This window comes from Lacerta agilis, chromosome 8, assembly GCF_009819535.1.
Source record: "Lacerta agilis isolate rLacAgi1 chromosome 8, rLacAgi1.pri, whole genome shotgun sequence".
In the NCBI taxonomy this organism is placed as follows: domain Eukaryota; kingdom Metazoa; phylum Chordata; class Lepidosauria; order Squamata; family Lacertidae; genus Lacerta; species Lacerta agilis.
The window spans coordinates 36173819-36201651 of record NC_046319.1 but is presented as its reverse complement, the minus strand read 5'-3'; the positions used below and the strand labels follow the sequence as shown (position 1 = coordinate 36201651).

At 44.2% G+C, this 27833-nt stretch overlaps 1 protein-coding gene across 1 annotated transcript; it reads left to right on the top strand.

Moving 5' to 3' along the window:
* Positions 1 to 158: 158 nt before the first annotated feature.
* On the top strand, positions 159 to 25547 carry LOC117050951 (dual specificity protein phosphatase 22-A-like). The gene is made up of 8 exons (XM_033156920.1): positions 159 to 481; positions 656 to 760; positions 5355 to 5388; positions 6867 to 6949; positions 10722 to 10771; positions 16846 to 16920; positions 21010 to 21181; positions 24718 to 25547. Exons 2-8 carry the CDS (start codon positions 740 to 742, stop codon positions 24928 to 24930), a joined length of 648 nt encoding a protein of 215 aa, XP_033012811.1. The 5' UTR covers positions 159 to 481; positions 656 to 739; the 3' UTR covers positions 24931 to 25547.
* The last annotated feature ends 2286 nt before the right edge of the window (positions 25548 to 27833 follow it).

The window sequence follows — 27833 nt, the reverse complement described above, 5'->3', positions numbered from 1 at the left end:
GCAAAATCAAGAGAAGTGCAGATTTCGAAGGGTTTCTGTGATAAGCAAAGTCTGGGGGGGATAGCTGTTTCCATTAACCCCCCTCTTCCCCAAGTTTGTTTAGGGTAATGTTGATTTCCCCTCTTTTTTGTCTTTTCCAGTATAAGGCAGAACCTCTGCATTGCAACAGTATGTTAGGCATTTCACTTGGCAGCAACAGCTGTAGCACAGTGACTCATGAAGCAGAGATGGGAGGGGAGTGTGTGTGTTTGTGTGGCAAGCATCGATGCCCCACACAGGAGTCCGCCAGCAACTGACCAAGGATCCCATGTCACAGCTGGTGACGTAAGATCTGCAGATCTGGATGAGAGTCCCGAGTCCCCATTCCTCCGTGTCCTGTTGTGACCCTTAATATTAACGCCGCTGCTGCTGCTTCTCTCTCTCTCTGTGTGTCAGTTCCTGCCTGGTACTCTGTCCTCCCACTTCAGATGCGGCAGAGCTGGTAAGTGTACGGAAATTTCCTGCAAGTCCCCACCCCATAATAACCAGCGCATGCTCTTCCTGGCCCATAACACTCCCCAGCAGATAAACGCACCTTTCAGAATGAGTCAGAGGAGGAAAGCGAGTCTCAGTTATAAGGGTGTTTCCCTCCCTTTTCTCTCCTTGTGTTTTGCAGTGCCCTGGTGACAAACAGGGAAACTGGAATGAGCAACTGTGGGTTTTGTGTGTGAGCCTGCCTGCTGAGGAACTCAAAAGTGGCATGGGGACCGGTATGAGTAAGGTACAATCCTTGGGGTTCACTGCAACTTAGCAAGAAGTGGGATTGGGGGTGGTAAGGTAGTAAATTGAATTTAATTTAATTTAATTTAATTTAATTTAATTTAATTTAATTTAATTTAATTAATTTGTTGCATTTATATCCCACTGTTTCCTCCAAAGAGCTCAAACTGGCTTACATGGTTCTCCCTCTGTTCATTAAATCCCCACCACAACCCTGTGGTGTAGGTTAGGCTGAGAGGCACAGGGACTGGTCTTCAAGGTCACCCAATGAGTTTCATGGCTGAGTGGGATTTGAACCCTGGTCTCCTGGGTCCTGGCTGGACACCTGACCAACTAGACCGCACTAACATGACTGGGGCTGATGGGACTTGGTAGTCCCCCAAAACCGAGAAGGGACCAGGTTGGCGAAGGCTGCAGTGAAGCAATTTATGTCAAAGAAATAAGGCTTGGTTTGAGCAGTTGTGGAGCAGCTGGTGGCGCAGCAGGGCCACACCCCAGGGCCAAAGTCCAGTCTCCTGGCCCCACCACCACCCATGACGAGGATGGAAGCAGCAGCAAACAGGCACTGTATGCTGGGGCTGAACAGGCTTGATGCTGGCCATTCCACTGTCCTCCCTTCCTTTCCTTTTTAAAAACACTTTATAATCTTAGGCAGCCAGGTAGGCAAAACTGACTTTTTTGGTGGCTTTTTGCTTAAACACAGGGGTTCTCAAACTGTGGACCACCAGTGGTCCAGAAACTTCACTCAGGTGGTCTTTCAAAGCATGTCTGCATTCAGTAGTCATATTGATTTTCAATTGTATGTTTATTGCTTCTTTCATTAAAAATTAAGTTCGATTGATTGCAAATTGTAATACAATAGTATACAATGTAAAAAAGTAAACACTGAGCAAGTGTGGTCAGAATGTCTGACCAGGACCTGAAAGACCAGGGTTCAAATCCCTGTTCAGTCATGAAGCTGACTATGGGCGAGTCACTGTCTCTCTGCCTAACCTACCTCACAGGGTTGTTGTAAGAATAAAAAAAATGGAGAGGGGAGGACCATGTTAGCCACCTTGAGTACTCTGGAGAAAAAGAAAGTGGGATATAAATGCAATAATAAATTAATAAAGGAAGCAATAAAAATACAATACAAAAACCATACAGTATCTAGCACAGTGCATTGCAACTGCTACAACAGGCAGAAAAAACATTCAGCAGTAAAACCATCAGCTATTTTCACGTGGTCCTTGGCGAGCATGGCTCTAACATATCAGGGATGCAGAGGTAGTTGTAAGCCATGGGATGGCCGGGTAGAGGGAAAAGAAGCATTGATATGTCAGCTCCACGATGGAAGCAGCACACCTGATCATTGCTGTAAAACCATTAAGTTCATCGGGTAAATTTATCCAGCTCCTCCAATGAAGAGCACTGGATGGAAGAATGAGCTGAGAAGCTGCTAGTTCAAATTTTCATGACAGAAGAGGACCCCCGTTAGATCAGGCCAAGGGCCCACCAAGTCCAACACTCTGTCTTCACAGTGGCCAACCAGATACCCCAGTTGGGAAGCCAGCAAGCAAGGCCTGAGCACAACAGCACTCTCCCCGTTTGAGATTCCCAGCAACTGGTAATTCATAGAATCATAGAGTCATAGAGTTGGAAGAGACCACAAGGGCCATCCAGTCCAACCCCCTGCCAAGCAGGAAACACCATCAAAGCATTCCTAACAGATGGCTGTCAAGCCTCCGCTTAAAGACCTCCAAAGAAGGAGACTCCACCACACTCCTTGGCAGCAAATTCCACTGTCAAGCAGCTCTTACTGTCAGGAAGTTCTTCCTAATGTTTAGGTGGAATCTTCTTTCTTGTAGTTTGAATCCATTGCCCCGTGTCCGCTTCTCTGGAGCAGCAGAAAACAACCTTTCACCCTCCTCTATATGACATCCTTTTATATATTTGAACATGGCTATCATATCACCCCTTAACCTTCTCTTCTCCAGGCTAAACATACCCAGCTCCCTAAGCCGTTCCTCATAATTCAGAGGAACACTTGTCTATTGCGAAGAATTTACAGTGGCCCCAAGCAAGCTGTATTTCCTCAGCCTTCCCTGTCTGCAATATGAGTGATAACAACAATGGTCTACCTTGCAGGGATGTTAGAAGGATTACTAAACTATTGGTCTGTGTCTCGAGAGAGCTCCCAACTCCCTACAGTTAGTTTACTTCCCACTAAGTGAGCCTTCCAGCCCATTTACACTTGCTGCAGCCTCCTGTTTATATCAGAAGGCATTCAGCAATATTGGCTGGTATTCTTTTTAAAACAACGACAACAATAACTCACAGAAGAACTGTTTGTTTAACGTGCAGCTGGGTGCCTGGCGGTGGGATCAGTTTACTGCCTGTGTACTTAAATAACAGGGAAAGTCACCGCTTTACTGATTTAAAATTAGATCCTCTGACCCAGATAAAAATGCCTGCTCAAATCAGAGACGGGCCGATCTCCCTGTTTCTGGATTGAAATAATTGCCGTGAGGAGATTTTCTTAGCTGGCTCTCTCACTTTCCTGCAAAGGTAGGCAGGATATTCAGTGGAGGCAGGTCTATTAGGGCAAATGGGACACTGTCCCACCAAACTCAGCCTGCCCCTACTTGCCTGCATTCCTACTTCCAACCAGTCCAAGGAGGGTGGCCCTGCCTATCAGCTTCCTCCTCCTTAGTCTCAATGTTGCCCTTGTAGAACACAGCAGGGAGGAAGATGGGGGCAAAACTAGAATGAGTTGGCTCAGCTAGTATTGTACAGTAATTGTCTGCGTCTGCCACTGGCTCTGGCTCCACCTACTGTTGGGCTCCAATGTCTTACACCCTACCAGCTCCAATAGGCACCACCCATTGTCATAATGCTTTCTACAAAATCTGACTCCTGAAAAGTTCAGGTCCTAGTCTGACACTCTAACCACTATATACCACACTGCCCAAGTTCATTTTGTTAGGAGGCAGGGGGGGGGGGAAAACACAGCATGTTGTAACTGTTCTTTGCTCTTCAGAGCAGGAGGAAGGAATGAGAGAGAGGGGGCCTGTTTTGTTTCGAAGCATTTGTTCAGATGTCTCGAACTAAGCATTTAAAAATAGCACCTTCGTGTGCGCCTGTCCTGGATGCCGTCTCTCGTAGTGGAGTTGTTTGGATGATCTGCGCTAGCTGCTATAGAAACGCAAAACAGAGCCTTGGCGTCTCTGGGCCACAGCAGACCCTTGCTGCTGGTGTGAAGCCAAGCCGTGTCTGTTTGAAAGGTCACGCCTGGAAGGCCTGGTGTTTAGGTTGCCTGGCACTTGGTGTGTTCCCTGTGAGGCTGGCAGTGGGTGAAGGATTCAGAATGCTGCTTTTTAAAAGGCACCAAATCTATGCCCCTGCCCTAGAACTGAGCTCACAGTCCTCTCATAGGAAGCTGGCATAGATAGATAGATAGATAGATAGATAGATAGATAGATAGATGATATAGATATGCAGAGTTGGATCGTGTATGCATCTAGCTCTGGCTGATCTACACTGACTGGCAGCAGGTTCCCATGGTTTCAAGCAAGGAGCTTTTCCCTGACCTACCTGCAGACATGGGCATATCCAAGAGGGGGCATCTGCCCCCCTAGATTAAGTAAAACAATAGAAATACTTTCCTGACCAATCACGTCAGTTCTGTCCCCACTAACGAATGTCCTGCCCCCCTCAACAAAAATCCTGGTTACACCCATGCCTGGAGATGCTGAGGATTGTATCTGGGACCTTCTGCATGCAAAGCAGATGCTCTGCCACTGAGCTACAGCCCTGCCCCAAAAATCTGTTCAGAATTCCCTCCCCTCGTGCTTTCTTCATTTCAGAAGCTGAGTTTGGGGATTGGGAAGTTACTGAAATGGCTAAAGAATTGGGTGGGGAGGGGAGGAGAAATCCATGTTGATCTACTGCAAATCATTCAGTAGATACTGGTTGTCATTCTGTCCACCCTTAGTCAGCTCAAGTGGATTGACCTGTACTCTGGGAGAAGGTATTGGGGATGAATTTATTTCCATTCACATTTAAAGCTGAACTGATCAAATTTGCACTTCTTAAAACAATATGAGAACAATATAAAAATGAATACATTAATGGACATATACCAAAATGCATTATGAGCAATTGCATGCAAAAACTTGTATGTGACTTGAAACTGGGTGCAAAAATGTGCCAGAATTTCCATGAGATTTTTTTTTATTTTTTTAAAATGAGAACATTCTTGCAGAAATGTGGAGAATTGAAATTAAGATTGGAAAAATGAGAAACGGAGAGAACAAAAATAGGCAGATACTTCCATTTCTTTTCCTCTAAAAAACATTACTGTTAAGCCTACCCAGATGCATAGAAAGTGTGAATTTTAATTATTATTTTTAGTAATTTAACTTTCTGTATGTTTTAAAATATTGTATTTTTTTGTTTTTGGTTTTATCTTTTTGTAAACCACTTTGAGGTTTGCTTGGTTTTTTTGTTTTGTTTTTACAATCAGTTTTATGAAATAAATAAAATAAGCCAAGGATGATCTTGTTCACAAGGGGCAGTGCCTGCAGCACTAATTATTTTTCCTGGCTTATTTTCAGGTTGTGGGGGGGCTGTACCTTGGAAACATCAGGGGTAAGTGTTTTTCAAACTGTGCCTGTCTCCTAGCAGATGTTGATTATGAGCAGTGTATGTGGCTCCCTCCTCCTCCTAGAATCTAGTACAACTGTGTAATGATGAGCTGGTTTCAGCTTTGCATGGTGTATGTATTGTTATAGATTTAGGAGTATTATTACTTATCCCCACCAAGACCAGGAAGTGTCCTACTAACATAAATTGATATAATGAGAGGGAACCATGTGTTTCACAAGGCATAAAGGTAAAGGGACCCCTGACCATTAGGTCCAGTCGTGGACAACTCTGGGGTTGTGGAGCTCATCTCGCTTTATTGGCCGAGGGAGCCGGCGTACAGCTTCCGGGTCATGTGGCTGGCATGACTAAGCCGCTTCTGGTGAACCAGAGCAGCACACGGAAACGCCGTTTACCTTCCCGCCAGAGCGGTACCTAAGGTATTTATCTACTTGCACTTTGACATGCTTTCAAACTGCTAGGTTGGCAGGAGCAGGGACTGAACTGAGCAACAGCAGCTCACCCCGTCACAGGGATTCAAACCGCCGACCTTCTGATAGGCAAGCCCTAGGCTCTGTGGTTTAACCCACAGTGCCACCCGCGTTCACAAGGCATATGTGCCATTTTAACATACAGGTAAGTTCTGTGCCATTTTGAAACACAAAATTTCATTTTATGGTTTAGCATTGCTTTTATTTTGAGTTACATATGGTGGGGCACAACAATTTTTTCAGTGCTTCTAAAAGTCTTAATCTGGGGATGGATCCATCCACATGATTTAATGTTATAAAGCAAGAGTGCATGTTCGTAATTTCTTTGTAGTTAGTTTAATCTGTAGTTGTTTATTTGCATTATTTATACCCCGCTTATCAAGTGCTTTCCCCAAAGTGTCTTATATTTGAAAAGAGAGAAAACAAGAACAAAAATGCAAAATAAAAATTGCACAACAAATTAACTCAACAGCATTAAAAGCCAACCAATCCCCTTGCAAACACATACACATTAGAAAAAATAAAATAAAATCAGCCCACATATTAGAATGAACAGATTAGAAGGTGGGGACAGTCACAAAACAGAATGTCTCCTGTTGTGAATGGGAAAGACTGAAGTTGCTCCTAATATATGTCTGGGTGGACTGCTGTGGTTTAATTCAACAGGAGGTGGAGAAGTGGATGAACAGCTAAATAATGTCCAAATGTGGGCAAATCCTTGCTTAAGAACACAAGGATCAAAGTAGATGCTACACATAAGTACCAGTATCTTTACTTGAGGGAGATTTTGGATTGGCTAGAAGGGAAAGGGTCAAGTCCTCCATAGCACTTTTCTGGTGATAAATCTACAGCTTCCAGGACTGCTTTTCCCTTAAAAAAATGGAAGAAAATTTACACACATCTTTCTATGTAATATTTTGTTTTGGTCTTCGCTGGATTAAAGCAAGGGTTATTTATTCATCTTGGATCTTAGAAGTCTCTATTTCTTTGCAGATTCTGAGGACAAAGAGAACTTAGTGAAGAATGGGATCACACACATCTTGTCGGTGCATAACAATGCTAAGCCTGTGCTGGAAGTGAGTACGGAGAGGAAATCTGGAGCATCTTGGATCATAGCAATAAGGAGGAATCCGATTACTTAAAACATGGCAGCTGGAAGATATGTAAAATGCTTTAGGGACCCCAGCTGCAGGCCATTTCCCACCCCATTCATTCATATTCCTTTGGCTTCCCCAGCTAAAAAGTGAATGCGTCAAAGTAATTATTTCTGTGGTGAAGTTATGAAATGTCACAAGCCAGTAGAGGGCAGTGCAGTTACAGAAATGATTATGCTAGGTTTCCCAACCCTCCCTCCCTCCCTCCACATACTGTGCATTAACAGAACTTGCTTTCAGTTGTCTTGTAATGCCAGATTTGCCTAGTGTAGGGATGGGGAATCTGCATTCCCCCAGATGTTGCCGGACTACAGCTTCCATCATCCTCGACCACTGGTCATACTGGGGTGCTGTAGAAAGAATGCAGTTGGTCAAGGGAGCCGTGGACTCAAAAAGGTGATCCTCAGGGTCCCTTGCAACCCTGTGATTCTATGATTGGCTAGCATTTCTCCAATTTAAATGATAATAATAGTATTTTTGTTGTTGTTGCCTCCAGGGCTAAAAACAGCTTACAACATTATAAAATATGGCACAGTACAAACTGCTTCTTATACTCCCCTTCCTCAGCTCCTTAGCCCTCATTTTGGGTTATAGTTTTGCTGTAGGCCAGCATCATACAAAGTTATGTTGGGGACCAGGGGATGATGGGAGTTGTAGTGCAGCAACATCTGGAGGGCCAGAGGTTTCTTGTATCTGGTGTAGGCAATACTGAGCTAGATGTGCCAATTATCTGACTTGATACAAGGCACCTCCTGATGTTCTGATGCAGCTGCTGGTAATAGCAGTTTATTCTGCTTCCCTTATGTTTCCTTACCTGATAATTTTCACACTTTGTGTGATTCTTCACACAGCCGAAGAACCACTTCTGGAAATCTAGCAGCTGTTTAGTGCTCATTGCTGTGTTAGCTGTTTCCAGGGCCACACTAACACCCTGCATTTAAAGCACTGTGATACCACTTTAACTGTCATATTTCCACCAAAGATATCTGGGGTGGTTTACTAATCAATTCCTCTTCACAGGGAACTCTGAGAATTGTAGCTATGTGAGGGGAATCAGGGTTCCCCTAACAGCTCTCAGCACTTGAACGAAGTACACCTCCCAGAATTTCTTAGGGCAAGCCATGACTGTTTAAAGTGGCATGATAGCACTTTAAATTTATAGAGTGGATGTAGCCTAAAAGACATGTTAGAAATCAGGACAGAGGAGCTAGCATTGTAACCAGTAAAACTAATGCAATAAATGCAGCTGTAGAGTTTTGTGTGTGTGTGTGTGTGTGTGTGTGTGTACTGATGGTGTTGTTTTGGGTGGGTGAATTTGCCCAGGTGATACATGCTGCTTTGCTTCCCAAGAAAATACAGTATGTATTTATTTCGAAAACGAACTCCATGAAAGCCATTTTCTTGGTAAGAGATACTGACTAATGTCATGGGGTGTGTGTGTGTGGATCAAATGCAGGGAGCAAAAACCACTCACCAAAGCCGCAGCTGCTTGGACCGCATCTCTGCAGACTTGCCAGACAGATGGCAAATGGGCGCAGAGGTCTTACAACATGATGGAGTGAATGAGGCCAGGGAGAAAAGGGGAACTGGAAACACACGGGTGCATTGAGCAATTTGTCACTCTGGCAAAAAGAATTGCAGAGTCAAGCTCCTTTCCCATGCCTAGCCCTTCAGCAAATGCTGAGAAGAGTGTGCACGGGGGTGGGATGGGGGGGGGGTCCCATCTCTGGTAGTGAGCAGGGGTGGGAGGAAGCTTCAGAGGAGAGTAGTAATTAATCCTGGTGTGTATTGTTTTGTGATTGCCTGGGAAGGACAGGGTGGGGTGAGGAGAGGAGAGGAGAGGGAGAGGTTAGCAACTGCCCGGAAGATTTTACTGTTGCAAACGAGTTGCAACACTGTCCGCAAAAAGTATTTTCGATACTAGTGGTGTTGTGTGTCTCCCCCCCCCTTAAAAAAAGCAACAACCTACATATAGATGAACTTAGTTGGGCCCAGAGGAAATGACTTGGTCCAATAGAAAACAATCTGAAAATTGTGCAGCAGCAGCAGCAGGTAGACTGAAGTTGGATGAGGTCTCTGCTCTGTGGTGTACTTGGCTTGATGCTTAATTTGGACTATATCAGTGCCCTCTCTCTTTTTCTGCATCTGAACATAGGAAGCTGTGATATGCCATCTCAAACCATGGGCCTTACCAGCCCTGTATTGTCTACTTAGGCTGGTGGCAACTATCCAGGGTCTTGGGAAAAGAGAGAGCTTTCTCCACAATCACCTGCCACCTGAGGTTCTTTCAGCTGGAGATACAGTGGTACCTCGGAAATCAAACAGAATCCGTTCCGAAAGTCCGTTCGACTTCCAAAACATTTGGAAACCAAGACATGGGTTCCAATTGGCTGCAGGAAACTCCTGCAGTCAATCAGAAGCCACGGTAGCCCCATTGGGCGTTTGGGTTGACTTACTTCGAGGTTTGAGGCATTCGGGGGCCAAAATGTTTGACCCGCAAGACATTCAGGATCCAAGGTACGACTGTATTCAGGTTTCACATTTAAGCTGATTTGGTGCTCTTGCACAGCAATCCCGTTCCACCATAGCATTAGACTTATGGGGATAAGAAAAGTGATGGGAAGATGCAGTGTAATGCCTGGGATATTTGCTTGACAACGACATTTAACTGTGATTCCTGCATTGCAGGAGGTTTGGACTAGGTGACCCCTGGGATCCCTTCCAAATGTACAATTCTATGAGTCTAACCTCCCTGAAAACAAATCGGAATGAATGCTCAGCAAACAGTTGATGTTGCTTAGCGTCCTCGTAGACCTAGTGCAAACAGATCAGGGTCAATGCTCAGCTAACAGGTCATCTGACAGCAACCATCTTCATTAGGGCTGATTAAAGCATCACAAAATAGTGAGCAAGGTTTTATGTTTCCTAGAACTCTTCCATCAGGCTGGCTGCATCAGATCGGAACTCTTCCATCCATCTGGTGCAGAGGGTGTAATGCAGATTTGGGGCATAATTACCTGTTATGCTGGGGCTCTGTAAAGGGAAAGCATCATAGGGGCACAGTTTGAAGCAGGGAGCCCTGGAGCACCTCAATGATCCAGACATGAAAATAATGCCATTTTCCATAGTGCCACAATTATTATTTTTCAAATGACAACATTTTAGAGTTGTTCAACAGAAGTGCCCCTGAACCTGGATGGGTTACTATGTCGGCAAATTTTACCCACTTCTGTGGGTAATAATAATAATAATAATAATAATAATAATAATAATAATAATAATATGCTGCTCATCTGAATGGGTTACCCCAGCCACTCTGGGTGGCTTTCAAAAGGGGGGAAAAGCGGCCATGTTTTGATTCCCCAATTGTGCCTGGTGGTGGAGGGAATGAAGCAGAATCTGACCCCAGAGCTGGACCAGGTAGTCTCCAATTTAGTCTAAGCCAAATCAAGCTTATTTTACAATGCTGTGGTCTGAACTGAATCTCATGGTCAGTAATATGGAGCTCCAAGATAATGAGTCATTTGGCTCTTAATCAGATGAGGTTGTGCTAAGTGCAAATAACAAATCTGAGGTTACGCTGAGGACTATCACAGAACAATAGCAGATTTCCCCCCTTTTGTTTACTGTGCTGTGCCTCCAGCATGAAGTGGAATGCACAAGTCCCTTGTAAAGTTTGTCTCTTTTTTCACAGGACATGACCTATCTCTGCATATCTGCCTCAGACTCTTCGAATCAAAACCTGTAAGTTCTCTCAGGGTTTTCAGCCTGTATACAATGCAAACATGCTAGCTTTCTTAAGAGCGCAATCCAGTTTTCCTCACCTGTTGTTCATCTGAGAAACCAGTTTTGTATACAACACACTGATCCTTATTATGTTAGTACATGGAGCAGAGATGGGAAACCTCAGGCTGGGCCCTGAATGTGGCCCTCCAAGCCTCTCCCTGACCATGCCCTTATTTCCTTAGACCACATCATTCACTCATTGACCCTCCCCTGAATGGAAGACAGTGTGAAAGTGTGTAGAAACTAGCTGTCTGTACAAAAGGAAAATTCACATTTGTTGCTCCACCCACTTTTGCCTCCGGCCCTGCCCATCACTGGCATGTGGCCCCCAGAAGGCTGCTTAGAAGGGAATGTGGCCCTCAGGCTGAAAATGGTTCTTTATCCCCAACACAAATCATGACCTGATGTCTTTTCTTTTATGGGCACAGGATTCAGTGTTTCAGTGTCAACTGAAAAGCTACCCCCTCAGATGAAAGGGCTGCTTCCCTGAGCTAAAGGTTCCCTCTGACAAGGAAGTCCTGCTCCAGCAAGTTTTTTTTTGGTGTGTGTGTGTGTGTGTGTGTGTGTGTGTGTGTGTGTGTTGTTTATTCCCTTCTCTTCTTATTTCTTTTTCTTTCAATCACAACATGCCTCTAAGCAATGGGCCACAGGAAGGAAGTTTTGCTCTTAAGGGGTTATTTTCTGCACATTGCATGAGACTCTGAATTTCACAATCCTGGTGAACTTAGAAAGGTCCCCCCCAAGAGTCCAGATGAGACTGGGTGACTTGGAATGACCCTTATTTAGTGGGCTGATGGTGGGGGTTGTGACCCATCACCACCCACTCTTGCTTTCCAAGAGGGTTTTAATGCCACACCTGCAAGATCACAGCCTTGGTGATCTTAACCACAGCCAGCGTGGTGTTGTGGTTAAGAGCAGTGGACTTGTAATCTGGTGAACCGGGTTCGTGTCTCCGCTCCTCCACATGCAGCTGCTGGGTGACCTTGGGCTAGTCACACTTCTCTGAAGTCTCTCAGCCTCACAGAGTGTTTGTTGTCGGGGAGGAAGGGAAAGGAGATTGTTAGCCGTTTTGAGACTCCTTAAGGGGAGTGAAAGGCAGGATATGAAGTCCAAACTCCTCCTCCTCCTCCTCCTCCTCCTCCTCCTCCTCCTCCTCCTCCTCCTTGCAGATTGGTCCAGAATGATGACCATACCATTTTGTACATTCACAAACTTGCAGTGAAAGAGTGGAGGAAAAACCATGTGGAGATGCTTTAACCATTCTGATCATGAGTGGAGTAGGGCAGATAAAGGGTGCTATGTCTGATCATGATGGAAAAGACCCATAAGTAGCCTCTGGCTCTCACACTTCCTCCTCTTCTTCTTCAGCCCCACCAACAGGAGACTGGAAGCTTCTCCCCTGCCATGTTTGTTGTGTTTTCCAAACTGTGGTTAATCTTAACTATAGCTTGTTTGAGACTAGCCAACTTCAAACCAGGGGTTATGAAACATTTTATAATTCATGGCACAACAGGTGCTGCTCCTGTAAGAAGAAGAAAAATGGAGAAAACTACACACTGCTGTAGGGTTATTTATTCATTTAAATAATGCATGTACCACTTAATATGTATTTGGGTAAAATAGGAATGTAGCCTGAACTGCATATTGTGGAAAGTTGCTTGCTTGTTATGCATCTGGACATCTCCTAAGTTATCATAACCTAATTTTACATGATAGTTCCTGAGATCAAAGAGTGGGTTTTTGTCTATGTTGAGATACAGTTGGGTGCCATTTGGAATCAAGATGGTGGACTTGAACCTTTCAAAACTGTACTGATTGTAACCACTGATTTCAAAACGGCACTGATTTTAACCAAGGATTTCAAAACTGCACTGGTTTTTTGGTTTCATAGGATTCCTGAGCAACAATGGGTATGAGGTTGCTAGTATATCTTAAGATCAGTTAAAACTAGCCATCTCATCAGAAAAACTCACTTAAAATGCCTGAAATAAAAAGTGTGTGTATCCTGCAGAGAAGAAAATTAATTATTATTACAAGAAGAAGAAGAACAGCAGCAACGAGTGGTGTAGCGTGGGTAGCCAGCTCCCGAGGGTGTGTGGAGTGGGTGGGTAGGTAGGAGGGAGGGAAATGGACGGAGTATGCATGCGCATTCAACTGCCTAATGGTGTCAACGTCACCCAGGATATTGCAGCCTCAGAGATAAGAAAAGAAGAGTCACTCTGTTGTCTGGATAGGTCACTTTCTGGTTCTCATGGAGAAGCCGTTTTCAATGGAGCCCAGGGACGGAAGTGGACAGCAATGGGTACTGAAATTTTAAACCCCTAACAATATAGTGTGTGGGACAACTGCCCCATGGCTCCCCCACACTACGCCACCGGCAGCGGCAACAACAATTCCATTTTGACTTTTAAATAAACAACAATTCTGCACTCAGGATCTAAAAATAGATTACCAAATTGAGAGGATTCATTACCTCGTCAGCCACTTCTCATCAGGCCAGAGTGAAGAAACCGAGAAAGGGATTTTACAGTACCTCAGTGTTATTTCTGTGAATGGAAACACCTTTTGCTGAGGTGCCAAGGACCTGGGATGAGTCTTCTTTTTCTCAGCATGCCTCAAGTTTACCTGGCTTATCATCAAGCAGGAAATCTGACTGCCACGTACAGTGTTAAGTGCCTCTTTACTGGCATTGCTTCTGGCACTGCCCACACCTTTGTTTGGTTTCATTTTTCTTTCATTTCCTTTTCGTAAGTGAAGGTCAAAGGAGGTGCTGTCATTTCCTTTGCCAGCATCAAAGGAGTGGCACCAAAGGGTGAAAGGGAAGGGGCAGGAATGTGCACAGATCTGACTGCAGGTGTGGATAACTCTCAGTGATGTGATGCAGTGATCTTGTGCCCCTTGATCACTGGGGTTGATGTTGCCAGGGCGGGGTTGATGTTGCCAGCCTTCATGTCACATTTGCAGACATCTTTGTAACACAGAGTTGGTCTGTCAATGTGCCTGCAGCCTAAAGTCAGTTCCCCATAGAGCACGTTCTTGGGGACTGAGTCTTACACTGCCTCATTCTGTCTTATACTGAGTCAGACTGGCAGTGGCTCTCCAAGGTTTTAGACAGGGGTCTAAAACCTGGAGATGCTGAGATTAAACCTGGAATCTTCTGCAGGCTACTCATGTGCTCTACTACTGAGCTACAGCACTTCCTTTCTCCACCAGACCAACAACCCATCTATTCCAGCAGCCACCTTTTCACCAACCAGATGCCTCTGGGAAGCCTACAAGCCTCTCCTGCTATTGCGTTTGGCATTCAGAGCTATACTGCCTTTGGACACAGGTTCTGTTTAGCTACCAGCACACCTATGAGTCACCGATAAACTCATCTCCTCCATGAAATTGTCTATTCCCATTTGAAAGCCATCTAAGTTCTCCAGATGACCAATTTATTCAGCATTCTTCCTGACTGGCTTGCACAAAGCTAATGCAGAGGTTAGACTTGGTCTGGTCTTTATTGAGCATTCATTCTGATATGTTTGCAGGACAGTTATACGGCAATGAACGTTCATCCTGAGTTGTTTGAGGGGTGTTGTTACACCTTCCCATTAGTCATTCATTCATTCATTCATTCATTCCACACTTTCCAATGCATTTCCTTGCCACTTTTCTAACTTTCAATCTGTCCTGCAACATACTGACAATATGAAGTCAGTTGCCACCATTACATCAAGTGGTAGTGAGTTCGTGAATTAATAATAATGCATTGTGTGATGAAGGACTTCATTTAGTCTTTTTAAGATCTACTCAGTTGGATGACCCTGAGTCCTAGACCAAATCTACACCATACATTTAAAGAAGTACCGGTATCATATCACTTTAAACACTCACAGTTTCCTCCAAAGTATCCCAGGAACTGTTGTGTGTTAGGGTGCCGACAGTTTATTTATTTATATTATATTTATTAAATTTCAATGCTGCCTTTCATTTGGAGATCACAGGGCATTTTACAATATAAAACACAAAAATACAGAACAGAGTAACAACCAAAAACAGTATATACCCCCAATTTAAAAGGCCATAGATTGTTTAATTAGCCAAAGGCTGGAGAGAAGAGGAATGTTTTTGCTGGGCACCTGAAAATATGTAATGAAGGTGCCAGGTGATTCTCCTTGAGGAGAGCATTATACAAAGAGGGAACCACCACAGAAAAGACCTGTTCTTATGTTGCCACGCTCTAGACCTCTTGTGGAGGAAGTGCACCAAGAAGGGCCTCAAGTGATGATTGTAGGGTGCAGGTTAGCTCATATGAGAAGAGGTGGTCCTTGAGGTACTGTGAACCAAAGTTGTTTAAGGCTTCGTAGGTCAAAACCGGCACTTTGAATTGGGCCCAGAAACTAATTGGCAGCCAGTGCAGTTGGGCCAGGATTTGCGTTATATGCTCAAACCATCTTGCCCCGGTGAGCAACTTGGCTGCTGAATTCTGCCACCAACTGAAGTTTCTGAACCATCTTCCTAGTTAGCCCACATATACTGTGTTGCAGTCATCTAACCTAGAGGTTATCAGAGCATAGACAACAAAAGTTAGGCTATACCTGTTCAGACAAGGGAACAGTTGGGCCACCAGCCAAAGCTGATGGAAGGCACTCCACGCCACTGAGGACACTTGGGCCTCAAGCAGCAGCAATGGATCCAGAAGTACCCCTCTTTCCGAGGGAGTGTAACCCCATCAGAAGCAGGCCACCTCCCACCCATCCATTATAGGGAACCACCCACTTACAGGGCCTCTGTCTTATCTGGATTGAGTTTCAGTTTGTTGACTCTCATCCAGTCCATGACTGAGGCAAGACAATGATCCAGCACATCCACTTCCACACCTGTAAAGGAGAAATAGAGCTGAGTGTCATCGGCATATTGCTGCCTAGGTAAAGGTAAAGGGACCCCTGACCATTAGGTCCAGTCATGTCCGACTCTGGGGTTGCGGCGCTCATCTCGCTTTATTGGCCGAGGGAGCCGGCGTACAGCTTCCGGGTCATGTGGCCAGCATGACTAAGCAACTTCTGGTGAACCAGAGCAGTGCATGGAAACGCTGTTTACCTTCCTGCCGGAGCGGTCCCTAGTTATCTACTTGCACTTTAATGTGCTTTCGAACTACATACCCCTAAATTCCAGATAACCACGCTCAGCGGTTTCATGTAGAATGTAGATGTTAAATAGCATGGGGGTAAAAACTGAGTCCTGAGGAGCCCCACATTGAATGCTCCACAGGGCCAAACAGCACTCCACAGGCATCACCCTCTGGAAATGACCATCCACATTGGACCGGAACCGCCACAAAGCAGTGCCACCCACTCCTATTTCTCTCAAAGAGCTACAGCATATGATGGTGATGTTGCATTCCCCAACCACCTTTGGTAGGAGGGGGGGGAAAAGACATGTTAAGAAAATTATTAATTAGGAGTGTTCTTGAAGCGACTGGCATGAGTTTGGCCAAACTGCGGGATGCAGTGGAGGATAGGGGTGCCTGGCGTGCTCTGGTCCATGGGGTCACGAAGACTCGGACATGACTGAATGACTGAACAACAACAAAATGCCAAGAGTAGACGACAATATATTATTCACTCTGTTCAGGGTAGGAATGGCTCTCTCGGTTTCCAGTTTTTCCAGTCTTAAATTTAATTTTACAGCAATTTGCATTAAAAAAAAACCCTCATGAAAATTATTCGGCACGTCAAAGCAAATTTCTGCTAATAAACACATTTTTACATGCAGTTTTTACTCATGCCCACATTTTTGCAAGCAATTTCCACTAATTTAATGCATCACTGTATGGTATTTTCATTAATACCTTCATTTATTTGCACCCCTTCCCCTGATATATGCATTTTTGTAAACATTGTTCCATTGGAGAACTGCATTGCAAAATTTTGGATGAGTAACATTTTTTGAAGGATAGCTGTGTTTTGATTCACATACTGAGTCAAATTTTACCTTCATCTCTAGTTCAGGGCAAACAATTCTTAATTTTTCTTCTTTGCTCTCAGGATACAACACTTCAAGGAGTGCATCAGGTTTATTCATGAATGTCGGCTACATGGAGGAGGATGTCTCATTCATTGGTGAGCTGCTTTTGTCTGTCTTCCCATTTCAGGATGGGGAGCACACTATAATATATGTATAGGACATTTATATATCTCTGGAAACCTGCTGGCAGTCATTCCTACATACATACTCAACTGATCTGGCTCCCTTAACCTTGCAGGATGATTTTCACTCAGGCTGGAAACAATCGTTGACTGAAAAGTGGCAGCGTTATGGGTTTTTCCATGGGTTATCTTATCTTTATGGGAAATGAAATGGCCTGAACAATACTCAGACAACACATTGCAGATGCTGAATGCCAAAATGATTGCCAGAGCACTTCAATCCTACAAACCAGTCAGCCATCTTTATCTGCTCTCTGTTCCAAAACACCACAGAGCCTTCTCTCTGCTGCATTTAAATGTGGTTACACCAGCTGTTTTGGGGGGGGGAGGTTTCAAAGAAATCCCCAATGTCAACGTAAATGCCCCTGTGAATCTGGAGAGGAAGATTCAACAGCTCATGCTCTTACGTATTGCTCTTTTCCTCATGATATACCTAACATTTTTATTGGAAATTCCCAGGGCATTTGGATGCATTTTATGCTTTCAGATCACAAGGCATCCACCTCTTCCAGGTTGGCTAAATACCTACCAGGGACTAATTTTAGCAAACTCACAACTCGGTTCTTTGTGTCTGGTGTTCTACAGTACAGTACATTTACTAGTAATTTTATTGTTATGGTTCTCTATTTTGTATGATTTTTTAAAAAATTTGTACAAAGTTTCTTTTTTGAATACTGCTCATTGATCATTATAAAGAGATTGATTGATATACATACATTTCAGTCATGCAAATTTGCTAGGGTTTAATATAGGCTGAGATAGGAGAAAAATAAAGGCTGCAATCCTATCTATGTATACTCAGGAGGAAGTCGTATTGAATGTAGCAGGACTTCGACCACTTCCAGGTGACAAATTTATTGAGCATTCAGCTTGATTTGTTTGTATGAAGTTTGCAGGGAGGTTAGATGACACCCGCTAGTCACCGAGTGTCCATTTTGATTAGTTTGTGGGGAGGTCACATGTTGTTGCATCAAGGAAGCATTATTTGTTCACATCTTCCCATTACTTCCTTTATTGCAAAGAGTGAATTTTTTTTTTAAGGGGGGCTGATTTGTTGTGCAGAAGCTCCAAATAAACTTCCCTTGCACAACCTGAATTAGCTGATATGTGATTGAATCCCACCTGAAAATAGCAACAGCCTGGAAGCATCCCTGGGCTGTTTTCCCATTTACAGTCACTTAAGTGATTCCAGTGCTGAGTTTTTAATCCATGCTCACGCATTATCCAAAATGCATATGGATCTTTTGTTCTATGGTACTACCATTTGGCACTGTAGTTTCTCAAATGAGCAACACACTTACTGCAGTCCTTAAGCTGTTCGTAGTTCAATTCTTGCCATGGGGTAAAGACATCTTTGCTCTGTCAATGCTCCCTGGTGTGCACACAAACAGAGATGAATTGAAGATGGTGCTGATGTGAACAGTTGAAACGGTGGGGAGAAAAAGGTGTGAAATGCATGGGGGACAGGGAACAACTTTGTTGAGCTCCAAGATGGTAATGTCAGCATATTTTTACTTTAAGTGGACATGGATAGGATTGCACCAGGCGCGTAGGGAACGGGGCGGCAAAGCGGGGGCATTCTCCTGGGGGGTGGGGCACCGCTCCCTAGTGCACGCGCGCCGTATCCTGGGTGGACTGCGCATGCACTAGGGAGCATGCACTAGGGATATGGCGGGCGCGAGCGGCCAGCCCCCCTTCCGACCATGCGGTGGCTGCGCAGAAAGTTTTAAGGCTGCAGCGGCGGTGCGGCAAGTTTTAAACTTGCTGCGCCGCTGCCGATCGCAGGGGCGGGGCTCTGCCCCAAGTGTCACCCCCCCAGGACGGTACCCGGGGTGTAACGCCCCCTGCCCCCTTGCTCCGCCCCTGGATTGCACTGTCAACAACCTTTTGCTTTCCCCTAAAGCTGGATGTTATCGTTGGAATTCTGAAAGCACAAACGGCTTGAGCTAAAGAAGCAGTTCTTGCTTTTCTTCCGTTTAGCTAGCACTGAAGGATTAGTTTGGCATGCTGTCACAGCTTTTAGCTAGTCCCCCACCCCAACAAAAGGATTCCTTATGCAAGCTGAAGCAAATTTATTTAGATTTTACAAACTAGTCAATGTATCATGTGGATTGTGCAGAAACCATTTGCAGAGGGTGGGGCTGGAGCATGAAGATACCCGCTGCCAACTAGACACACTCCTCTATTCTGCCTCCTTCGTTTTGCCCTGTTCTTTGGATCCTAGCCAATGGCTTCATTAGCCAAGTAGAGGCTTCAAAAGGGCGATGAGCCACTCCACTCTCACTGTCAAATCCACTCCCAGCATCTGTCATCAATCATGTCCATCATTTCAAAGCCTTTTCTCCCTGCTTGTCTCTCATTTCGATAGTCAAGAGTCACACCAAGATCATGTCAAGTTTTTATATATGTAATGGTTTTTTCATTTTTTTAAAAATGCTTGTTTTAACAATACGCGTAATTGCTTTATATGCTTTTATTGTAGCTTGCCTGCTTTTATTGCATCTCTTTACCCTGGCCTTTGACACCCGAGACATGTGTTTTCAGGACCCACCCTGTGACTGCCATTTGCTTTAACTGTTTTTAATGCTGATTTTTAAATTGTTGCAACCTGCCCTGGCACCTGAAAGTGAAGGGCGAGTAGTGAATTTAATACCACTACTACTAATAATTCTGAAATCGCTTTGATATGCTCCATGGGAAGTGAGTCATAAAATTAATAAAACAAAAACAAAAAAAATCATGTTTAATCTGTGCCCTCTGCCTTTATGGCATTGTAAACCTATGTTGTTGATGCTGTGGGTACTTCCACATGGCAGTTCATGGTGGACTCCGTTTTTTGCAGCATCCACACAACAGCGCCCCCATCATAAGGCCATCCCATATCCTTCCCCTCCTTTAATCTGGATTTACCCTTTCCAGAGTATTCTTTTTCTAACGTACCAAATTTCCGGCAGAAAAGTTAAATGAAGAAATAATATTGCTTGGCATTTTGATCAGGATGTTGTCATATGGACACTGCGAAAAGCTTGCAGGCCTGAGCAGCAGAGTGCACAATAAACCGCCATTAGAAGTACCCTGTGAGAACAGGCCTTTTAAGTGGTGGCCCCTTGTCTGGGCAATGATCTCTTGAGGGAGATGTACCTGGCACCATTTTGTCAGTCTTTAGGCACCAGGCTAAGCCCTGTTTACCCAGGCCTTAGATTAATTAATTTTGCCTGTTACGGGGGTGCTCATCTTTTAGTGCGGTGGATAGGACTTGTCCTTAGTAATACATTGCTGGATGAGCATTTTACATATTTTGTATTGTTGGTGGTTTTAATGTCTCCTAGTTTTACATTGCTGTTATCTGTTATATTTTAGCTAGTCAAGTCACTTTGAAACTTTTAACGGTATAAAGTTATTGGTAAATGCAATAAACAGCAACAACAAAACACAGTAACTTTAAACTGTTGTAAGCGACTCTGCATATTACACAGGCAGGCATTGGAAGGATGGGCTAGAAATCTCTAAATAAATAAATGAAGACTCAAGGATTTTGAAAGCTGATAATAATGTCAAGAAAATAAGAAAAGCCCTGCTGGATTAGGCCAGAAGTCCATTGAGTCCAGCATCTTGTTGTCATAGTGGCCTATCAGATGCCTATTGGAAGGCCACATGTAGGACCTGAATACATGCAGAATCTCTCCATTTGTGATCCTCAGCAACTGGTATTCAGCAGCATACTGTCTCTGAAAAAGGAGGTAGAATAGAGCCATGGTATTTAGCAGTTGTTGGTAGCCTTATCCTCCATAACGTTTAGGTGACAAAATGCAAAATGGTGCTTGACAAGAGGGCGTCCATCTTGAATTCTATGATGCGTGAATGCTGTAGTGCATGTACAAACTTGGGAATATGTCCGAGAGTGGAGGGAGCAAGACTTGGGGGTCTTGCACAATCCTAACATGGGTTTTCTTCACTCCTTTTCCTAATTGAAAACATTGCTCCTTTATTTCCCCTCAACAGCTTAGCTGGAGTGTCTCGCAGCACCACCATCCTGGTGGCCTATCTCATGACGGTCACTAACTTTGGCTGGGAAGAGTGCCTGACAGCCACCAAAGCTGTCCGTTCTTATGTGAGCCCCAACTTTGGCTTCCAGGAACAGCTTCAGGAGTATGAAGTCACTCTGCTCAAGGAGGTAAAAAGGCTTCATGCTTCTGGTCTACTAACCCGGTTGGCACTTCAGAGCAACATTTACAGGCTCATGTCTTCAAAGATAGCTGAAAGTTAGCTCTTTCCTTGCTCCTCTCTCACACAGTGATGGGAGAGGAATCAGATTCAGTTTGCACTGATAGGCAAATCTCCCTAATTCACACTTTCTGAACAATACTTGTACCACAATACAGCCATCCTTCGAAGGTGTCCTGGACCTAAGCTGATTGTTGAAGAACAGTGAGACAGAAAGTGAAAGTGCTTTTTCTTTGCAACAAATGTCCCCCCCCCCCCCCGCCCAGTGCCCCAAGGAAACCCAGTGTGAGCATGTCACACAGCTTAGAATGTCAGCAGGTTCCTCCTGACTCTCGACATTTATGGGTTTAGTGCCCTGTGCATTAACTTCCCTTCTCAGGAAGTTGTTGCTTTCTTATTACATTTTAAACTAAAGAACCTCCAGGATGTTCTGAGAATATCCGATGCTGAGGAGTGGGCTGAAGGAGCGTCGAAAGAGGATGAGGTGGTGCCACACAAGGAGGCTTTCGGAGAAAAATGTACCACAGTTTGCATAAACCATTTGAGCCAGGGATTCCCCCAAAGGGCACAAATTCAGCTGATTTGGGCATCCCCCATGATTTCAGCTGATTTGGGTATCAGGCATGCCGCCTTGCAGAACAGAACATTTCCCCAGGGAAGGACATTTGGTTGCTGAAGATGTGAACCGGCCCCTTTTCACTCACTCTGTTTTGGGGCATAATGCAGATCTGTTCTATGTGAAAGGGCAGGGCTGGGAAACCTCAGGCCAGGGGGCCTAATGTGGCCTCTCTATCTGGACCTCAGAACGCTCCCCAGACCATATCCCTTCCCACGTCACACCAAGGGGTGTAGTGGCAAATGTGCAGGGTCCCTTCATGATAGTCATAAACATTATACAACCTTCTAAGTTTATACAACAATCTTATAATTATACAATACTACTAATAAGGGGTGCATTGACCCTGCCTGCTACAGAAATAGTAACAGGTCCGTCCCTGATTGCCTTTGTAGTCAGCTTGTGGGCTTCCAGGAGGCAGAGGGTGGGTTGCAGAGAGCAAGAGAGGGAGGGGGTCTGCAGTGCACAGGTCTGCTACAGTGCAGCCTCGGGTTTTGTGTGGGCAGGGGAGCAGTGGTGGGTTGGTGAGCAAGAGAAGCAGTTTGCAGGGGCCTGGTCCAGTGGAGGAGAGAGAGGAAAGCCCATATGCCATTGTAATGGATTGCTTTGAAGTCACGTCTGCACCAGGTAAAGTAATTTTTAGCCCCACAATCCTCCCCTGACCTGTCCCTTATTTTGCTTGAACAAAGGTGGCAACCCTGACCTTTGATATGATTGAACAGGGCTCCTCTTGTTGCTAGAAAGCAGCAAGAAACACTTTCACTTTCAGTTCTAAATGAAAGTCACTCTGTGCTGCAGCTATATCTGTGGGTGGAGACTGTGAGACTTGGGTGTGGAGGACTGATGTTTTTCTCCACAGGGCAAAGCCAACCACCTTATCTCTGCAGGACATACTGGCATCGTGACCTTTGCCAATCAAGTTCTTGATGGCAGTATGGTGTGCCACACCCAAGTCTTCGCTTTTCTAAGCCCATTTCTTGCCTAGCTTAACTCTGACACCCTGCCAAAGCACTGCACCTGCACGTACAGCCATGACTTCTTTCTCCAATGACCAATTTGGCAGTTTATGTATTTAAAATATTTTCTGAGGCTGGCTTCCAACTGACAAGCACGTCCAAAGCAGCTGATAAGAGAAATAAAAATAGCAATATCATTGTGCTTACCCTCACTGTGAGGATTTCCAGGGACAGGTGCTTCCCTTTGTTTGGTTTTCTTGGGAAGGAGGCTACTGGTGACTTTCCCCCCCTGCAGGTACAATGATTGCATGTAGATGGAGACACAGCTTAACCATTCCAGCAGCGAGCCACTGTTTCCACCACTCCCTTATCAGATATCCAGGAAGAGAGCCAGAAGCCTAAGCTACTTGCAGAGCCCTCTTGTCTATATGGCTTTCTTAGGGTTGTCTCTATTGAAATTAATAGCCGTGGCTTTCAGTGGGTAACTGAGTATGGGTATGCTGCCCACAACCTATTTTGTAGAGAAAGCAGAGAGTTTAAAATGCAGAGGTCCTTGAACATTTTTGGGCTCAGGGGCACATTTGGAAATCTAAGGAATTGTTGTGGTTGCACCACAAAATACCCATTTCATGGAAGAAAAACTAGCAAAGCTCAGAACCTACCCAAAAGCAGGCAAAACATCACCCATTCAAGAAACAAACCAACCAATAATACACATTAAAAATATCTCTAGAAAACAGGCAACTTCCCTGAAAGCCAAAGACTTAGTAAAATGAAAAACCAAGTCTCACGCAGGGTGCAAGCCAGAGTCCCCCACCCACCCAAGCAGAATGACGCTTGACTTTTGCCATGAATGCAGGATCGGTTACTTTGTGGCAGTTTAGGGTTAGGGATCACATTGTTTACTTGCAAGTCCTTGATAGGAAATAAACCAAGTTTCCTTTTTACTGTGTGACTAGCTAGCAGCACTGCATCTCTGTCTTGAAACAAAACATTGCATGCTTTCCTGATTAAAAGAATAAAAGTCATGCATTAGATTCCCATGGCCCAGAGGGCAGATATGTTATTACATGCAATCTTCATTTTTTTAAAAAAAAATCCCACTGGAAGTCCCCCAATAGGCTGGGGGTAGCCCACTTAAGGACATGGATGATCAGGGGACCATTAGCACGGCTGTGTGTGGGAGGTGGAGCTCATAAGGGATCCTCCCTGCGTGGGGAATCAGCTGTAAGGGTTATGTATTCATTATTTCCTAATTCTTTACTCACATGGCTTTAGGTAAGTTCCTGCAACTTTTATTCTGAGTTGAATTGAACACACAGGGTGTGATTTCCCTGCGTGTTTAACTAGCTCAAATGTCTTGCTCAAAACCAAATAGCAATGACTCTGCATTTAAAACACAGCTGCTTCTTCTTCTTTTTTTAAAAAAAGTTTTTAAATTGTCATTTTTGCACAGCAAGCAGACAAGAGACGAGGGGAGAAAGAGGAGATATTGAGTAGGATACTAATAATAACATAAGGCAGGGGATACAAACCATAGAAACTGCTGTGGCCAATCACATCCTCCCCACTTAGGTGGCTATTTGCACAATGTAGTGAGAAACTATTTGCAAAATATAGACTACTGAATTCACTTGTCATTTCATCATAATTGCATAAAGCCTGGTGCTTCTGACATACACCTGTTAGGCCAGTCTTCCTCATCCTGGTGCCCGCTGGACGCTTAAGACTGCAACTCCCACTGGCCCCCCCAGCCAGTAGAAGCTGATGCGAGTTTTAGTCCGAATCATCTGGAGAGCACCAACTTGGGAAAGGCTTCACTTTGCCCATTGGTTTTACCTGCATTGCCCTACCAGGTATACTCTGTGTCTTTGCACATCCTTCATATCTTATGCAGGGATTTTGTCTTGACAGTACAGGGTCTGGATCCAGCAGGAGTATGGCAAGAACCCATTCAGTGACCAAGAGGACTTGCAGTGCTTACTTTCCCAGCAAGAAGAGAAAGTAAACCAGCAGCAAGGTGGACTCAGAGAAACTAACTGGATCAATGCCCCGAGCCAAACCAGCTCTCAGCCACATACTACCTATGACAGCAGCTGCAGCCACAGCCGGTGGATGAATAGATAGCAAGAGCTCATTAAAGACTTGGAAGAACTCTGCCTGTTATCTCTTTAAGGAGAACACAGCTTAGTTATTCTGACCCACGGTGAGGAGTGAATAGATCAGCTGCATCTTGGACATGCTGCAGGTGCAATTGGCATTGCTCAGTGGTTCAGAGTCAAACTCACTCTATTTCCCATCCCTGCCTCTGCCACAGGCTTGTTGTATGGCCTTATTAGGTAGCATCTGTTGTCTCTCTTTGGGTTGCGCCCCTGGTAGTTGGGATTAACACAGCCATTGGGGGCTTTCTGAAGTCAATAAGAGAAAGTGAGATGATGGTTTAGAGCCAAGATGATGTTTCCAGGAAGAGAAATTTGAGACAAAACAACATTGGCATCTAGCATGATGAGCAGATGGAAGTTGACCGGCTCATTTGTATTGGGGGTGCTTTCCCAAGTGACGCGGAGGGCTTTTGGCTTGAGTCCAGGCATTTTCATTTTTGAGGTCCTCCAAACAATCTGTTTATTGAGCATTCAATCTGATTACACGGAGCTTAGGTTATATCCAATCTTTATTGAGTATTCATTCTGAGTTCTTTGCAGGGAGGTTATACCACAATAAACATTCTTTCTTATTTGCTTGCAGGGGGGCGTTTACAAATCTCCCTGTTAATCGTTCATTAACCACACACTTTTCAAAGCATTTCCCATCACTTTCCTAACAGCAAAAACAACAACAACCAGTTTTCTTTTCTTTTTTTAAGTGGATTTGTTGCACTAGGGTGGCAAGATGGCTTTAATCCACAGGGCTTTAATTGCACAGAACTAAGTTTCCAGGACATGCTTGAATCTGAAACAGCAGCTTGGTGTTAGCAATTGTGTACTGATATTTTGTTGCTGAAAGCCATATCCCAAAATACAAATAAATATCTAAAATGCACTGGAAGCAATTCTTTCTTTCTTTCTTTCTTTCTTTCTTTCTTTCTTTCTTTCTTTCTTTCTTTCTTTCTTTCCGATTTCCATACTGCTTAATATATTTAAAAATATCTCTAAGTGGTGTACAGAAAACTAAAGCAACAACAGACAATTTAAACAGCAAGTTATAGAATCGGAATTGTAGAGTTGGAAGGGGTCACAAGGATCATTTAGTCCAACCCCTTGCAATGTAGGAATCTTTCATCAAATGTGGAGCTCAAACCCACGACCCTGAGATTAAGAGTTCCATATTACAAAAATATAGTTATCATATGAAAAGTTATATTAATACAAAATTACTAATAAATATAAACAGATATCACTTCTTCCACATTTGGACATACCCTCCCTCTCAGCCTCCTGGCTGTCACCTGGAATGCCACCCATTCACCTTGGCTCTCATTAAGCGCCCAGAAAAAATCTCAGCTCTCCTGGAAAAGTCTCATGCAGAGAAGGGTTGCTGATGACATCACCCTAGGCTTGTTTTTTATGGGCAGGCCCAATGTGGATGGAGATTCCTCAGGCTGGCCACTGCTGTGTCCCATTAAAAGCCAGCTACACTCTTCACATGCAATTCCATGTACAGTAGGTTTGTTGAGTTTCCCAGGTGGTCCCAAGAATGGGGAAATCATATTATTTATGATTCAAGTTTATTTCAGATTCAAAGGTTGGAGAAAGAATATTGGCGTTTCCCCCCTGCCTTAAGGGCACATTCAAGATATGAACAGGGTGTGAGCCTGTGACCTAGATTCAGGAATTAAATAGTTCCTGATGTTGGGAAAGATTGAGGGCACAAGGAGAAGGGGGACGACAGAGGATGAGATGGTTGGACAGTGTTCTCGAAGCTACTAACATGAGTTTGGCCAAACTGCGGGAGGCAGTGAAAGATAGGCGTGCCTGGCATGCTCTGATCCATGGGGTCATGAAGAGTCGGACACGACTAAATGACTGAACAACAATAACAAAAGAGTGGCCAAAACCCATATAATCCAATCAGGTAACTTGCCAGACAGAAGATAAACAACACACTCAGATTTCTGTTGTAGACCACCTTTTCTGTGACGTAGGTATGATGTATCTGGGGGGTGGTCTTGGGCTACACCCCTTGTGTGATGTATGTATGATGTTTCTGGGGGTGGTCTTGGACAATTTAAAATGTCCATATAAGGGCAGGCACACCTTTGTTCTGGGTCCTCCTCCTCTCTCCTGCGTGTGGGGGAGCACCCTGTTGCAACAGTTAATAAAGATCAGGCTTACTAGCTGCTTTGCTTCTCAGTATTCTCTGATTGGTCTCTGTTATTTTCTCCTACTGATAGAGAACCTACAAAAGGATTCTATATGGGCTCTTGGGTACCCCATAAGGGAAAAAGAGCAGTGTTTTTTTCTTATAACACATTCCAACAATTTCCATACTGCTTAACACTGTAGTTTTTAAATGGTATGCAATGAAATATAACAGTGATCAAATCATTAAAAAAATTACCCGGGCCAACCTTACTTCCTGTGCATTTGCGCCAGGCATAAAGCTTGATTCCGTTTCGGCTGATAATTAAAGGTCTTCCAAACTTTGCACATATATTCCTGGTAAACGTTTCTACCAGTAGAAGTCAAGTCACATAGGAAATTCCATCTTCTATCTTATACTTTGTGTGCGGAAAGCTACAAATTATCAGTTGAACAAATGTTTCATAACTTTTTACTTTTATTCTTCCCTGGTGTAATTGTTACAACTGACCTTTGGTTTAGTACTGGCTAACTTTTAATGTTAAGACAGGGGGAGATCCTTACCAGTTTCACTTGGGAGCACCAATCATTAAGATGGCAAAGTCTGAAGAGGTTGAGATTAATCCAGGGTTCCCCCCCAAAAAAAATTAGCATTAAGGTTATTCAGTCTCAGCTCCTGTGAAAGCTCCCTCTTTCCAAGGTTATAGCATAATGCATGCATGCTGGCAGGAA

Bases quoted from the DNA above. Each gene is read 5' to 3' on its own strand.
- LOC117050951 (XM_033156920.1), top strand. From the start codon at position 740: ATGGGGACCGGTATGAGTAAG. The intron at 6,950-10,721 runs GTGAGTACGGAG...CTTTTTTCACAG, and splicing joins ATGCTAAGCCTGTGCTGGAA to GACATGACCTATCTCTGCAT. The intron at 10,772-16,845 runs GTAAGTTCTCTC...CTTTGCTCTCAG, and splicing joins GACTCTTCGAATCAAAACCT to GATACAACACTTCAAGGAGT.